At 27.2% G+C, this 15,000-nt stretch overlaps 1 protein-coding gene across 1 annotated transcript in view; it reads left to right on the forward strand.

Annotated features, from left to right (window-relative positions):
* The window catches only part of LOC136085979 (alpha-1,6-mannosylglycoprotein 6-beta-N-acetylglucosaminyltransferase B-like), a 22,407-nt gene that overhangs the window by 4,480 nt on the left and 2,927 nt on the right, over nucleotides 1-15,000 (forward strand). Inside the window, exons 2-5 of the mRNA XM_065808063.1 lie at nucleotides 2,535-2,608; nucleotides 8,816-8,905; nucleotides 8,985-9,053; nucleotides 10,321-10,410. Of these exons, the coding sequence (XP_065664135.1) occupies nucleotides 2,535-2,608; nucleotides 8,816-8,905; nucleotides 8,985-9,053; nucleotides 10,321-10,410 (323 nt within the window). The remainder of the gene's footprint in view (nucleotides 1-2,534; nucleotides 2,609-8,815; nucleotides 8,906-8,984; nucleotides 9,054-10,320; nucleotides 10,411-15,000) is intronic.

The following is a 15,000-nucleotide window of genomic DNA, read 5'->3' on the forward strand; positions in this document are numbered from 1 at the left end:
AGTAAAAGATAGTGTTAGATTTTTTTTATTTTATTTTTATTTTTTTATTTCTTTTGTTCTTTATTACAATATTTATTACAATTTAAATAAATAAAACTTTATTACAATAATAAAAGTTAACAAGTCAAGATATCGTTAAGAAATAAATATTAAAAATAAATATAAAGAACGCGGATTACTCAAAGAAGACCATCAGGTCTTGTCACAGAGAAACCGCTAATTGCTTGTGGATAAAAAAACAAACAAAAAAATAAATAAAAAAGAACTTATATTAAATATATACATATACTTATATATATATAAGAAATTTAAAGAATTTTAAAATTTAAAAGTAGATTTGTATATTATCAGTTGAAAAAATGAGTTTTTTAAGATTTTGTTTAAAAGAATCAAATTTACATTCTTGAGAAAAATCTTTAGAACTATACAATTCTATAAAAATGGTCCGCGAAATGAAATAAAATATTTTCCAAAATTAGTTTGAGAAAATGGTTGTCGAATTAAATTATCGTTCCTTAAAATATATTTATTTCTATCTCTTTGTAAATACAAGTTACGAAAAGAAACGACTGATAGGTGAGTCTTGCATTTATACATAAAACAAAGAATATTAAAAACATTTAACTCATATATAGTGAGTGCTTTCATATCATATAAAAGTGGCTTGGCGTGAGCGAAACGGTTCTTGAAATTTATAAGGCGTTCTACATGCTTCTGTTGCTGATAGAGAGTTTTAAGTGTACTTTTATAAGTGCTACCTCAAGCAATGTTTGCAAAGTTAATATGGAAATGAATTAACGAATAATATAATTCAATTAAGGTATGTTTATCAAGAATGTTTCTTATTTTGTCTAAATGCCTATACTCATTGAAATTTTAGTGCTCAAGTTAGCAACACGGCTTTTCCATGTAAGGTTTTCATCTATATATACACCTAAAAACCTTGTCACTAGAACTCTTTTAATAACTATGTTATCGATAAAAAGAAAAGGTGAGTTGCTAGGCAGCTGGTGCTTTTAACCATAAGGATGAAAAAGAATCCATTTAGTTTTATCAGTATTTAATAATAGTTTGTTTAATCTAACCCATTCGGAAATTTTAACTAGTTCAATGTTCATGTCGCTAAAAAGTGTAAAAATGTTGTTATGAGAAAGGAATAAGTTAGAATCATCAGCAAACGTAGTTGTTATTAGATTAGAAGCTTTTGGTAGATCATTAATATATATCAAAAATAGGAGGGGTCCTAATATGGATCCTTGAGGAGCTCCACATAATATATTTAACAAATTAGATGATATGTTATCATCCGCATAAGCAAATTGTTTTCGATTATTTCGGTAACTTTTAAGCCAAATTAATATAATTCCAGTAAATCCGTACCACTTCAACTTTTTTGAAAGAATTTTGGGATCAATAGTATAAAAAGCTTTTGGCAAGTCAATGAAAACACCTAAAGTAAATTGAGAATTTTCAAATGAATCAGACATATTTCTTGTAATTGTAAAATGACATGTTCAGTGGAATTGCTTTTTTGGAATCCATATTGATTGCTGTATTTTATTGTACAAAATTCTTTCTAAAACTGTAGAGATTACAGAAAGTAATGAAATTGGACGATAGTTACTTATACTCTCAACGTCACCACCTTTAAATATTTGTATGATTTTTGCTAATTTTAGAAATTCCCTGTTTAATTGATATTGAAAAAATCTTAAAGAGTATATCTTTTAAAACATCAAATGAACTTATAATAATGTTGCCGTTAATAAGATTTGCAGAATAAGTGCTCGCTCAAACAGTTTTACAAAAACTTATACAGCTAATTGTTTGTTGTACAAAAACTTATACTGTTTAATTGGAAAATAATTAGATTTTAAAGAGTTTTTATCTAAAGTGTATCGTGTTTTGTACATAATTTAAGTATTTTTTTAAATTGATTTTTCTGTTAAAATAATGTGTCCGTTCCAACTTACTCATGTTAGTATTATCTACAAACAGAGTGCTCAATGTTCTTAAAGAATTGAGCACTAATAAATTTAACTAGTAAAAACACTATTCTAATTTTTAGTTTTCTTCAACATTATGCTTTTCAATCAGTAGGTTCATCAGGAAGTTTCTCCATCAGTAGATTCATAAGGTTCTTCCTGATGAACCTACTGATCGAGAAACATAATGTTGAAGAAAACTAAAAATCAAATAAGTGATTTTACTAACTTAATATATATTTATATACTTTTTTTTTTTTATATGTATATTATTTTATAAATAACTACTTTTCTACCATTTACTAAAAAGTATGTTATAAGGAAAGGTATAGAAATGGTCGGTATGAGATAGACGGGTTCTGACAGCTTGTAAATATTTAAATGCAGCAGCCGGCACAGACGTCTGTTGGATGTCTATACAACGTCTTATTGACATCTTAGGTCCATAAGACATTCATAAGACTTAAGAATTCTGGAGCACGTTCTGTGCCTGCTTAGTATAACCAATAAATAAAACTCAAATAATAAAAATTGTTACAATTTACGTAGAGTATCTAAGAGATTTAATTGGGTGCAATGTGCAAGACGATCCATTATTTCCGGCATGTAGATCGAAAGTTAAGGTAAGTCTTACATTTGGTAAATATTAATTTTTTATGCTTCTTATGAATGTTAATTCAAATATTACTTTAAAATACAGATATTATGTTGAATATTGTTATAGGTAATAATAACGATTATATTATTAAGTTAAGAAGTTATATTATTTTTACGGTGGATACGAGAGTTTTATTAACACGTTGCAATACTTACTAAGCAATAAAATATAATAACAATAAATTTATTATTCATATAAGGGGGTCATGTTGATCTTTGAAATCAACCTAAAAAAATCAACTAGTAAACACTTTTTTTTATCAGTTACATTACTTGTTTTTTTTTTACTTGATAATATGAAGTTTTTTTAGCTATTTTACTAATCTGCAAAGTAAAAACCTTAAAAATATCATGCCATGTGTGTTTTTTAAATTATACTTATTTTTATCAAAAAAATGTTTAAAATTTTAATTGGAACTTCAAACTATATTCATCTTAATTTATTTAGATAAAAACTGTATTAACTTTCTAAGAGCTGTTAATAATCTACTAACTGTCTATTTTTTTATTATTTTGATTAAGCATTTATTCCAAATTGCATAACCTTTTTGGGAAAGTGTGTTATATTTGAAAAATAATTTTATTTTGACTTTAAGAGTGCTTGCTTAAACCAAAACTCTCCGTCCGTGTATATATATTCCGCTGCGTCTATAGCTATACCATTGTGTATTCCATTGTTGTATCAATGCGTGCATCAATTAGCTTATAAGTGAGAAAATTTTAGTAATAAATACTAAAAAACTAAAGCCATTATTAAATATCAATGGAAGTTGTAGTAGGAAAAAAAAGTACTAAAAATTGTTATTAACGTAACATAAATGTCATTTTTAGTTCCTATATCAAAGAGAAGTAACTTTTTAATATGATTTAAATTAGTCAAAGAAATTATTAGTTTGAAAAAGTTTACTGTGAATGTTACGCAAAAAATAAATTTTATAAATGAACGATGTATCTAACAATAGAACGGTTATAAGAATCATAGTTTCGATTAAAAAGGTTTCAGTAGTTAGAGTGGAAGTAAAAAATAAATAAATAATAAAATTGTATACAACTTATTATTGTCTCTCCTTTAGTTTGGATTTGTTAAATGTAGCCGCTTAGTTTTTTTGGTATATGGTAATATTTTTAAGTACATTAATGGATGGTTATCCAATACAAATTCAGGTTAAGTTATGTAAAAATAGGTAGTTTGATTTATTAAAGTTCAACATACTGATTTGCCACAATGCAAAATCAAGCAAAGCTTCACGATAAAAAACGAAAGTTTGTGTGCTTGTTCTGCCTAAAAAAATTAATACAGCTTACTGCTTTATGGCAGTTTACTACTTCTTAATCATATCGAATATGCAAACTGAATTAGAAATAGATCAAACTCAGTGATTCTCTGGTACCACTAGCACTCTGGAAATCTTGTAGAACAATTTTGCGCAGGAAACAAGAAGTGAGAAAAGTTATACTTTTTTTTTTGTTGATTTTAAGTCAATAAAAGTGAGACCTGAAACAACAGGCACGATGTGTTATTGGTTAAACTGTTAAATTTGTCGTTAAAAGCTGCAAGAAAAACATCATTTTAAAGAGCAAGGGCTATTAAAAACAAACCAAATAAACGTTGCAGCACGAGCCTCTGTCTTAAAGAAAAAAGTTTGCGTCACCAATAACCTTACATAAAGTTCAGAAAAAACATTCAATCTTCAGCAGTAAATAAGCAAACTTTTATCTTGAATTATTACCAATAAAGAGTTATCCCCAAAAGAGACTAAAGCGTGTACACAAAATAAATTTGAGAGAGTAAATACGTCATTCTTTATCAAAGGTTGTATTAAGATATTTCTGATTTTTTCATATTTTGTAGGCAACATGTAATAGTTGTAAAATAAAGTTTTAGCTTTCTTATTTAACTTAAAATACGTTTTTAAAAATGACAGAAGAAAAAGACGTTAGAAAAATACTTTGCGCAAATATTATGGAAAATCTGATTAGAAGCTACAAGTCATTTGCAAAAAAGTTGTAACTACATCCCTACATCGTTATTTAACGTCATGTTATACAAAGTCTTCCCAAACAAATTCGATCCAACGCAAACTTGATAATTGAGGAAAGAAGGTTTTTTAAGGTATAAAACTAGTTAACAGTTTCATGAATACTCCAAGCCTCTCATTATAAAAACGCGCGCAAAAAAAAATGGATTTGCTTTTAGTTTTGTTGTAAAAGTTCAAAATAAACATGTTTTTTAAGCTTTCACAAAAAGTGCCTAACCGTTCTGAATTTTTAATTAAAAAAGGTAAAGAACCCGCTGAAGAAAGTGTTATAACAATGATATTTCTAAAAATTTTTCTTATTTATTGGAGATGATGAAATCTTTATGAAGTACGATGTCAGCACATTTTTGATGCTGTCTATTATAATGCAAAATATAAAGGAAAAGCAGATAAGAAAATTAAATAAGCAAAACATGATAAGCTTGTCTAAAAAAGCATTTTTTCGTAGATTTTTTGCAGGTATGACGAAAAATCAGCACCCATGTTTCTGAGTCCTCACTTTCTTTCAAAGCATATGTTTAAGACTCTTTACAAATACCTCTCTTATCTCTTACTAAACCACGTGATAGTAGACATGTGTTTCGGTCTATTTTAACATCAAGTCATTATAGCAAACAGGCTTGGGACCATACAAACAAAATGACGTGAAAAATGTGTTTAAAACATCAAATCCTCCAAACCACCAATAATTTAAAATTATTGTAAAGTACTGGGTAGTTATTAAACGAAAAAATATAAAAATAAAACAATGCATAAATATTAAAGAGAAAAAAATATCATTTAAGAAGTATCTAGTTTTATTTGTTATTCTGGGCGCAAGCTTATGTGTGCCACCAAAGCAAAAGTTTAAAATTCTATTAGACTAAATTCTATTAAGGTTTCGGGAAGTATATTTTCAACACGTTTCTAATCACTTTAAAAACCAAAAGTTTGAAAGTTTTAAACAAACTTTTAAACTTTTAGTTTTTTAAAAAAGTTAAAATTTCAAACTGAACAAAGTTTGGCATAAACTATGCATGTTTTGTTTTTAGGTCAAGGTAGTGCCCAGCCACTAGCAAGCGCTCCGAAATTGTCCTCTCTAGCTCTTTTAAATGCACAACTAAATAGGGGGCTCAAACAACGGATTAAAGAAACTGGTCAGAAGTGTAATCCAAACATCAGGCAAGAAGATAGCATAGCTACATTTTGATTAGAATCTTTTAAGAGCAGGTCATCACTTGGCTGATCTCTTCACCTGCAATGACTTAAAAATTATCAACGGAAAAGAACATTCTAATAAAATTTGGGTGGTTGCTCACTGCAATGATTTATCAAGTTCTGAAAATTAAACCTTTCAATATCAATGTCTATAACTTGTTACTTGTGTTTAAATATTAAACTGACATGCCTCCAATTTTATCAAATAAGCAACTTTAAAAAACTGATCATAAAAACTTAAAAAGGCACAATATTCATAATTTAACTTACCTAAGTCAACTCTTCAAAACCAATTTCATATAGAGTAACGCGTCTGTGGAACATAGGTTAAAATGAAATAATAAAAATTATAACTTCAATAAATAGTTTTAACAATATAGTTAAGCAGTAATTACTGGAAATAATAGATACAAACATATATTTGTTTTTTTAAGTTAAAAAAAATTAAAAAATAAAAATCTTGCAATATTTCCTACTTTATCAATTTATTTTGTTGTTGCAATTTATCGTATTTTTGGTTATGTTTAAACTTGATTTATATAATGAGTAATTTGTAAACTTGAATAATAAAACTTGTAAACATACTTTACGCTTACTATAGGTACTTAATAAAAAGACTCCGTATTCTATTTGCTCCTTTATGTATTTATCTTTTATTTAAGTTTTATTGATGAGACTATAAAAACACGAACATTGTAAAATGTTTGTTAATGACAAAACATATAATAATATTAAAATAAAGTCTTGTAAAGCATGCTACTCAATTCCAGAAAATTTCTGGTAGATTCTTTCTTAAATTCGGAATTGGCACTAATGACAATACGGGTTTCAGAGTAAGGTGGCACAATCGTCATTTCAAAAAAAAGTCGAAAAAAGTTCAAAAAAAAAGGGCCTTTCGGCATTCCCGGTGTCGTCGGCCCTGCTTGATGGTGGTAAAGGTTTTCTAAAGTTCCGTCTAAGCATTATTGATAATAGCTTACCGCTTCAAAAAAAAACCCTCTCACTCAAAAGAAAGGCGAAGACACTGGAGTTAAGAGTCGCATTCTTGTTGCTCTATCAGAAGATTTGCCAGAAACCCATTCTTAGATTAAACAAATTTGATTACTGAAGTATGCGTCATAGTACATGCTGTGTCTTCAAATCCAAGTGTCAAATCTGGAAACTTGCTAACGCTAGGATTAATCAAATCTCGCCTCGAATCTTTTCAGCGGTCGATCTAGTGGGGCAATCTAGCGGGGTTGTTGCATGCGTAAAGTTGTTCGGAAATGTCATTCGAAAGCCTGTCATCAGCGGGCCTGACAAAGTTCCAATTTTCGAAATAGTCCCAGCGATGAAATTGGATCTCCATATAGGAGTTGTCAATCATCTTTTCGAGATACTTAAAACTGCTTGAATAGATGCTAAAGATTTTACCCATTTTAATCCTTGCATGCTGTTAGTAATTGTAGTTTTTGATATTGCATGTAAAAATATTTAAGAACATTTGACTAAAATATTGTAATAGGTTTTTTTGAATGAATTTCTTATGAAGATAATTAAAGTTCATGTCTTACAATTTAACTAGTTGCTATATAATGGAAATTAATTGTAGAAAGTCGGGGTTATTTAGGTATTTTTTCACTTAGTTTTGAAAGTCAATATATTTGAGAAGGTTTTGGGGGCCAAACTTTTTTAAACAGAAACTTTTTTTTTGTTTTGCCAACCAATTATCTTTTTCCCAGGTTTTGCACTTAAATAATAATAAGATATTTACGCTATGCATACGCAAAATCAAAACAATCATAAAATAGCAAATTAATATTTTTTTTCTATAGAATAATGAAACATGTAGCAATAAAATAATTATAGTAAAAATTGTTGATATTACATAATAAAAAAACCTACTATGTAACCTTTATTTTGGCAATAGTGATCGAATATCACAAATCGAATATCAAATTATTGGATACGTTTTGAGGTCTATGTAGCAAAAAACTAAGAAAATATAAACTAAAATTGCCGTTAATTTTAAACCAGTTAACCAGTCCGACTGATTGAATTTTATCCACAGTTTGGTGTGACCAAATGCTACGTTTGCATATGGCCACACCATGCATTTTCATCAAATTATATGTAGTGCAATATATATATCACTACTTATAGTTTGATAAAAACCTAATTTTTTTATGAAATTGTATCTCGTGGATCTCATTCTGCTGGTGTTTTTATTGTCACTCTAAAAAGTCAAAATTTAATTTAATTAGAATATTCAAATTGAGTTCTTTACCGCAGATAAAATTAAAAGATTCAAAAGTTTGCATCACAGTGTACCTTGATTTGTAAGCAATCATCTTACATAAGTGGCGTTTTTTGGTCAACTAGGTTGGCAATATCAGGTTCCCTGTTAATCATCAATACTTTACAGTATTTTCATTGCGTTTACAAACTGTGTTTTACATTTCAGATACCTTATCAAATTTGTATTGCTTTTATTAACTTTCTTTTATTTTTGTTCATTTTTTTGAAATACTTGGTTTATTACTATTTTAATGTTTAACGTTTCTCGGTGACATAATCTTAAGATCCTTTTCGAGTTTCTGTGTTCTTAAATAGTAGCCTCGGTATAGCTCTTAGTGTTCTGACCTCAGAATTCAAACTCCCTGGTTCAAAGCCAACTTTAGCCATATATGCATCAGTGGTAAAAAAGGAAGTATGAACTTTCTGGTTAAACGCTATTTCTTGAGCTATCATATCATGTGATCATACCAAGAGTTTAACTAATTAATTTTATTTAGTACAAAATACATTTTAATAAAATTTTTTAAAGTTGTTGTTTCACTTCTGTGTGTTAACACAAATACATTGCTGTCATTGACAGCAAAACTTTAATCTTTTATTGTGTTGACAGCCTGTCAACACTATAAAAGATTTAATTTTTTATATTTATTTCTTCAAAAGTGGATGCAAGCAAACTGGCGAGCAGACTATAGATATAAAGAAAATGGAGTTGATGGATCTATATGTTCAATAATATACTACTTGAGTAGGGTAATTAGCAAGTTTTTTAATTTAATAATGTTATCATAAATGCACATAAATAAAGTACTTAAGAAACTCATTTTTATAGGTGGAAAGATTTTGTCCTTGTGTTGTACCGAATAATGCTTTATACCCACAATGCCTAAATAAAGTTAAAGTAAGTAACTCAAAAATACATATTTTAAACATTTTAAACTAAATTTTCAATAAAATTTAAATGGCTTAGTTATTTTAAAGTCTTAGTAAAGATTTATTGCTATGTTAATTGAACAGCATGCAACAGAAAGGAACCAACCAATAATTCAATAATTCATACCATAAAATTTTATTGCCATTGAATTCACTATTACTTTTCTATTGTTTATAAATAAGGAACCAACTGCAAAGTCAACTGCTTTTGTGTTATAAAGCTGATTCATAATGTTCAGTTTATATGCCTTAAATTGTAAATTTTGACGTTTTCACAGTTAGAGATTTTTGTTGTAGGTTCCTTTCTGATTAATGTCGTACAATTATTTGTCTTTTATATGAAGTTCATTAATGTAATGTTTTATATTTAATTTACTTTTATCCTAATTATCTCTTTGAGCAACTTAGTAATTTTAACTATTTTATTTACTGCATTATTTTTACAGTTTTTTATAAATTATATTTAGTATTGATTTGTATTTATGCTGTGCATAGTTTTATTGTACATTAGGAAATTTTTCTGCGACTGTTCCTAAGTGCTCCAAAAACGCTTATTCGTCTAGTTTTTTTCCTCAAACATCAGCTCTTTGGAATTCGCTTCCTTCATCTTGCTTTCCTGATTAATATATTTTGCAATCTTTAAAGTCGTCCGTCAATCGTTATCTTGCTTTTCAATCTTCATCTTTTCTTTCTCAGTATTTCCAACACTTTAATTAGTGGCTGCTTGCAGCCTTGATGAAAGCGAAGATGTTTAAAAAAAAAAAAAAAAAAATTTAATAAGTTGAAATTTTTTTTTTCCTTTATTGCTGTCTCTATGTTTTAAGTTAAAAAATGTTATTTCATTGAAAATATTTAAAGATGATGGATGCAGATGTATAGATGTTTAGTAATATTAGACGGATGTAAATATAGATAGTGAACTGCAAGTCACAGAGTTGCTCAATCAAATCTTATAGCTATATTCTTAATAAATTAATACCAGTTGTTGTCAAAAAAGTGAAACAAAATAAAGCTTTTTAAAAATGAAGTATTAGCAGTTTAAAATAATAATAATTGTGTTACCTCTACTTTTTTATTTTAACAATTTTTGTTAAACTATTGTTTTAATTTTTAGGTTTTAATATTGTCGATTTTTAAATATATGGCATAATGTGTTGATGTACTACAGTAAACAAAAAAACAAAACAAAAAAAAAACAAAAAATTAAATTTTTATTATAATATTTCTTTTGTAAGTGGATGCAAGCGAACTGGAAATCAAGTCTTTATTATAGAAACCGTGGAGTTGATGGTTCTGTGTGTTCAATAATTGAATACTTGAGAAGGGTAAATGACATTTCTTTTTTATTATTAAAAATGTTATCGTAAGTGGTTGAACCCATATGCTTAAATTTTATCGTAAGAGAGTGAAAGTAATATATGTTACATCACAAATTTACAAAATATCAAAAATCACCATCAAAAACCACATCAACTGATGTAAACAGTAAAAAGTTACGGAAAAGATCTTTAAGGTGTTATTTAATGCATATAAGTTTAGTTATAATGCTAATAGACACAATAACTTTTTTTTATAGATTATATATAAATTTTATATTTATAGATTATAGATTTTATAGCAACCTGATAAGCTTATATCAAATATATAATTTATTTGTGTCTAAAGGATATCCTTTCTAGAAGAGGGAAACGATATTATTGTCGCTATCTATTAAGATCTTTAAATGAATAACAAAGAGGTATATTTAAATAAATAAAAGTGGAATATTTTTATATAAAAAATAGATATTTTTTAATAAGAAGAGCTGGAGACAGAAAATATTTATTTAAAAACAAGACCAAGAACCAAGAGCAGGAAGCAATTTTTTAAAAAAACAACTTAATTTATTATCATTAATATAGTAACTCAATTTCGTTGGCGAAAAATAAATCTAAATCTGCACAAAATTTCAATATCTTTATGCATCATTTAGAATTAAAGTATTTCTTACCATATTTCTTATTTTTAAAAAATTGAGGGAATATTTTTCCAACAAAATATTTCTTTAAAATATGATGGATTTGAAATGCAAAATTTTATTAAAATACAAAAAATGGCAAATCAAATTTCAAATGAAATCTTTTATTTAGTCATGTGAAGGCTTTTCTTTAGTTAAATGGAACTTTTTCTTTGGATTTCTGAAAACATATTTATAACATTGTCAAGATAATGCATTGAGATATGATTTAAACAGAATTGATTTTTATTAAATGCTTCTGATTGATCTGAATGCCATTACAAAATAATCATATCTAACGTCTGTTCACAAAAAATCCGGACTGATTTCAAATGTACACAAATTGTTCTAAATTTCGATTTTTCGAATCGAAATTTTTAAATTTAATCGGTCAACAACAACAGTTTCATTTTGTGGCAAAATTGAGTTTAAAAAATTAATTCAAATAAACATGGAGCATCTAAAAGAGAACGATGTTAGAAATGTGATTGGAAATTTTTATAAACAAAACATAAACAGTGGAAAGAAATTTACAGTGGATCATTTTAAGAAAATGGGAATCGCTAAATCTACAATTTATGACATTATTAAAAGGTCTGAAAATAATTTGCCAATGAATAGAAAAATCGGTTGCGGCAGAAAACCTTTTAAAATTACACCAGAAAAGAGAGAGTCCATGATTGCAAGAGCAGAAGAGAGAATCGGGATTTCGCAAAGAAAATTGGCACTAAAATATAAGATAACCGTTTCATACGTAAATAGATTATTAAGTATGCATGGACTAAAGTATACCAAAAGAAAAAATGCACCAAAAACAACAGAAAAGCAAGAAATTAAACAAAAGAAAAACTTATTAAAACTTTCAAAAACTTTTTTCAAGCCATCAAATGAGTTTGAAATCATCATGGACGATGAATCTTATTTCTGTGTAAATGGTGCAAATTGTTCACAAACTCTGGCTACTATACAAAGGATAGTTCTCAAACTGATCCTAACATTAAATTCAACTTCAAAAAAAAGTTTGACGAGAAAGTTCTCGTTTGGATTGCAATCAGTCGTTTTGGTCATTCATCGCCTTATTTTGCTGTAAAAAACTGTGCACTGGATGCAAAAACTTATTCTAAAGAATGTATTACAAAAAGACTTCTTCCATTTATAAATTCCAAGCATCAAAACATGAAAATTTTATTTTGGCCTGACGGAGCGAGATGTCATTATGCAAAACACACATTAGAAACTTACAACACTTTAGGTATTAACTTTGTCGACGCTAAAGATAACCCCCCAAATGTACCGCAGTTAAGGCCAATTGAAAATTTTTGGGCACATTTAAAAGCAAAAGTTTATGGAAATGGATTTACTGCGAAAAATCTTGACCACCTTAAGAATAGAATTCGATTAAAGTTGAAAGAGTTTGATCCAGACTACTTTTTCAACCTAATGGATTCAGTCAAAACTAAAGATCAAAAAGCCGCTGATTTAGGACCACTTTCGGTTATAAAATAGTTAACAATGTCCAGTCACTCATTTTAGTTAAAGTTTTTGTCAAAAATCGATTAATTTTGTATTCAATTAAGAACAATTTTTCATTCCGGATTTTTTGTGAACAGACATTAGAATATTAGAAAGTGCCTTATCTAGAACGTTAGAGAAACATAGCTGGGAAAAATAAAATTAAAATATAAAGATGATGGAGCTAGCAATATGATTTGTTGGATCTATTAGGCTAAAAATTTCTCAGTCTATGGATTATTGATGAATAAGCATTGCAATGTACTGCCATGTTCATTTTCAATAATTTTTTTTAGGTTTAACGTTTTCTAAAGAAATTATGATTAATGATATTTTAAAAAGTTGTCATATCATTCATTTCAAATTTTCAGTCCTAGGATATTAAATTTTCAAGCAAAATTTAGAAAATAAATCTCTTAAAACTCTTTGTCTTGTTAAAGATGTCTAAACAAGATCAAACTTGTTTAATGCCTAAAAGAATAAACAAATAAATAATTCCTATTCAGTCAATCCTAGCGGAACTTATTTAAAATACTGAATATTTCCACTTGTTAATCGAAATTAATATCAAACATTATTAATTTCTTTATATCTTATTTTTCAAACAATTAGGGAAATAAGTTGAAAAAAAATCTTTGTTTTCACTTACACCAAACATGTGCGCATTGAAGAAATTTATATAAAAAATTAAATGTTGATTTTAATCTTTAGAAAACAGTCCTCTTATAATTTCTTTATTAAATCTTTAATAATTGATTTTTCTGCGAAATAATTAGTGTAAAGTGTTTGCATATCATGAGAAATAGATACTAAAAAAGATAGATATAAAGTAATAAACACATACTGGAGAATAAATGAAAGTTTATGCTTCAAAAAAATATTTTTTTAATTCTAAAGAACATTTTAGTTTAAATGAGAATCAAAACACTCAATTCTAAAAGAGAAAAACAACTATTTGAAGCATATCTAAAAAAAATTGCAAATATATCTTCTGAAAAACCGTTTAAAAGAAAATAGTTAGTAAAAAGAAAAAAAAAAATTTCTGAACCACCTGCAAATGGTGAATGCTTTCCAATTAAAGTTAAATTAAAGTCTAGGAAAAATGTAAAACAAATTCTTATTTCAAAAACAATTTTAAAACACTTAAACACTACTGCTTTATTTGTATTTTTTTTTTGAGTGATAGTATTAACTTTCTAAGTCTTTTTGAGATTGCATTTATTTTAATATTGCCAGTACTTATAAATGTTATGAGCTTGAAGAGAAACGCATAATTAAAACTACCTTAAAATATCATTTGTATCAAAGTTAAGCACCAACAGCTTTCATAATTTGCAGGGTGAAGTTTGCATTAAAATAACACTAATTAGCTTGTGATCATTACATAAATACAACAGTGTTCACCAAAACAGGTAAATTCCAGTTTTCACTACGAACCTTTTATTAAACCCTGTATGAAATAATGTTGTCATATTTGGGTTGATTCTTCTAATGATGCTCTTTTTCTTCAAGACAATAACTTAAAAAAAGATTATAAATATAGTTGGACCTTCTCTATCTGCCAAAAACGTTGAATAAATAGTATTTAGTATTTTATGCATAAAACACCTTTAAAATAAGCAGGTTGGGAAAACAGAATTATTTGCGTACCTTTTTAAAATAATAAGAGCATATAATAATCATTAGAGCAGTTTTATTTATATTTAAATAAAAATTTGTAGTTTCTTTTTTTTACTACTTCAAGTTGTTTCCAAAAATTTATAAATTTAAAATATGTACATAACATTTAGGGTTGCGTAAAAAGGAAAACTCATGTGGAATGGAAACTTACCTTTTAAGAAATAATAACAATAGCGCTTTAGTTTTTGATTGCAATTCCATTCATTGATGGACAATGGTTACCAGCTTGAACGATAAAAATTTAAAAAACAAAAATTAAAAAATAATAGAAACATTTAAACAATTATACTTAAATAAGTTTTTGTAAATTTTATTCTAAATTTCTAATATTGAACTTGAGTATTCTGCTTATTGTTTTTCTTTATTATTTTGAAATACAGAGGGACCAGGAATTCAGGAATTACTCACGTTGAACTTATACATAGAACTTATATATCAGTGATAAAGTTTTTGCTAATTGTTTTTGTTTAACTTTTTTAATTCAATTATATTATACAAAGGGATCAGTAGCTATGTCTAGATTGTAAATCCAGAGTTAACTATTACTTTCAGAGAGATGACACTCAGAAATTAGACCTTTCTGAGTGTCATCTCTCTGAAAGTAATAAGACCTTTTATAACTTTAAACTATAAACAAAAATTAAAATATATTTTTTGTAACTTTTGTGGTTTATATTACGTACCAGTTTTATCAAATTTAAAAAATCAAATTATTTTTCCAAAATTT

The sequence above is a fragment of the Hydra vulgaris genome, chromosome 10, assembly GCF_038396675.1.
Source record: "Hydra vulgaris chromosome 10, alternate assembly HydraT2T_AEP".
Taxonomy (NCBI): domain Eukaryota; kingdom Metazoa; phylum Cnidaria; class Hydrozoa; order Anthoathecata; family Hydridae; genus Hydra; species Hydra vulgaris.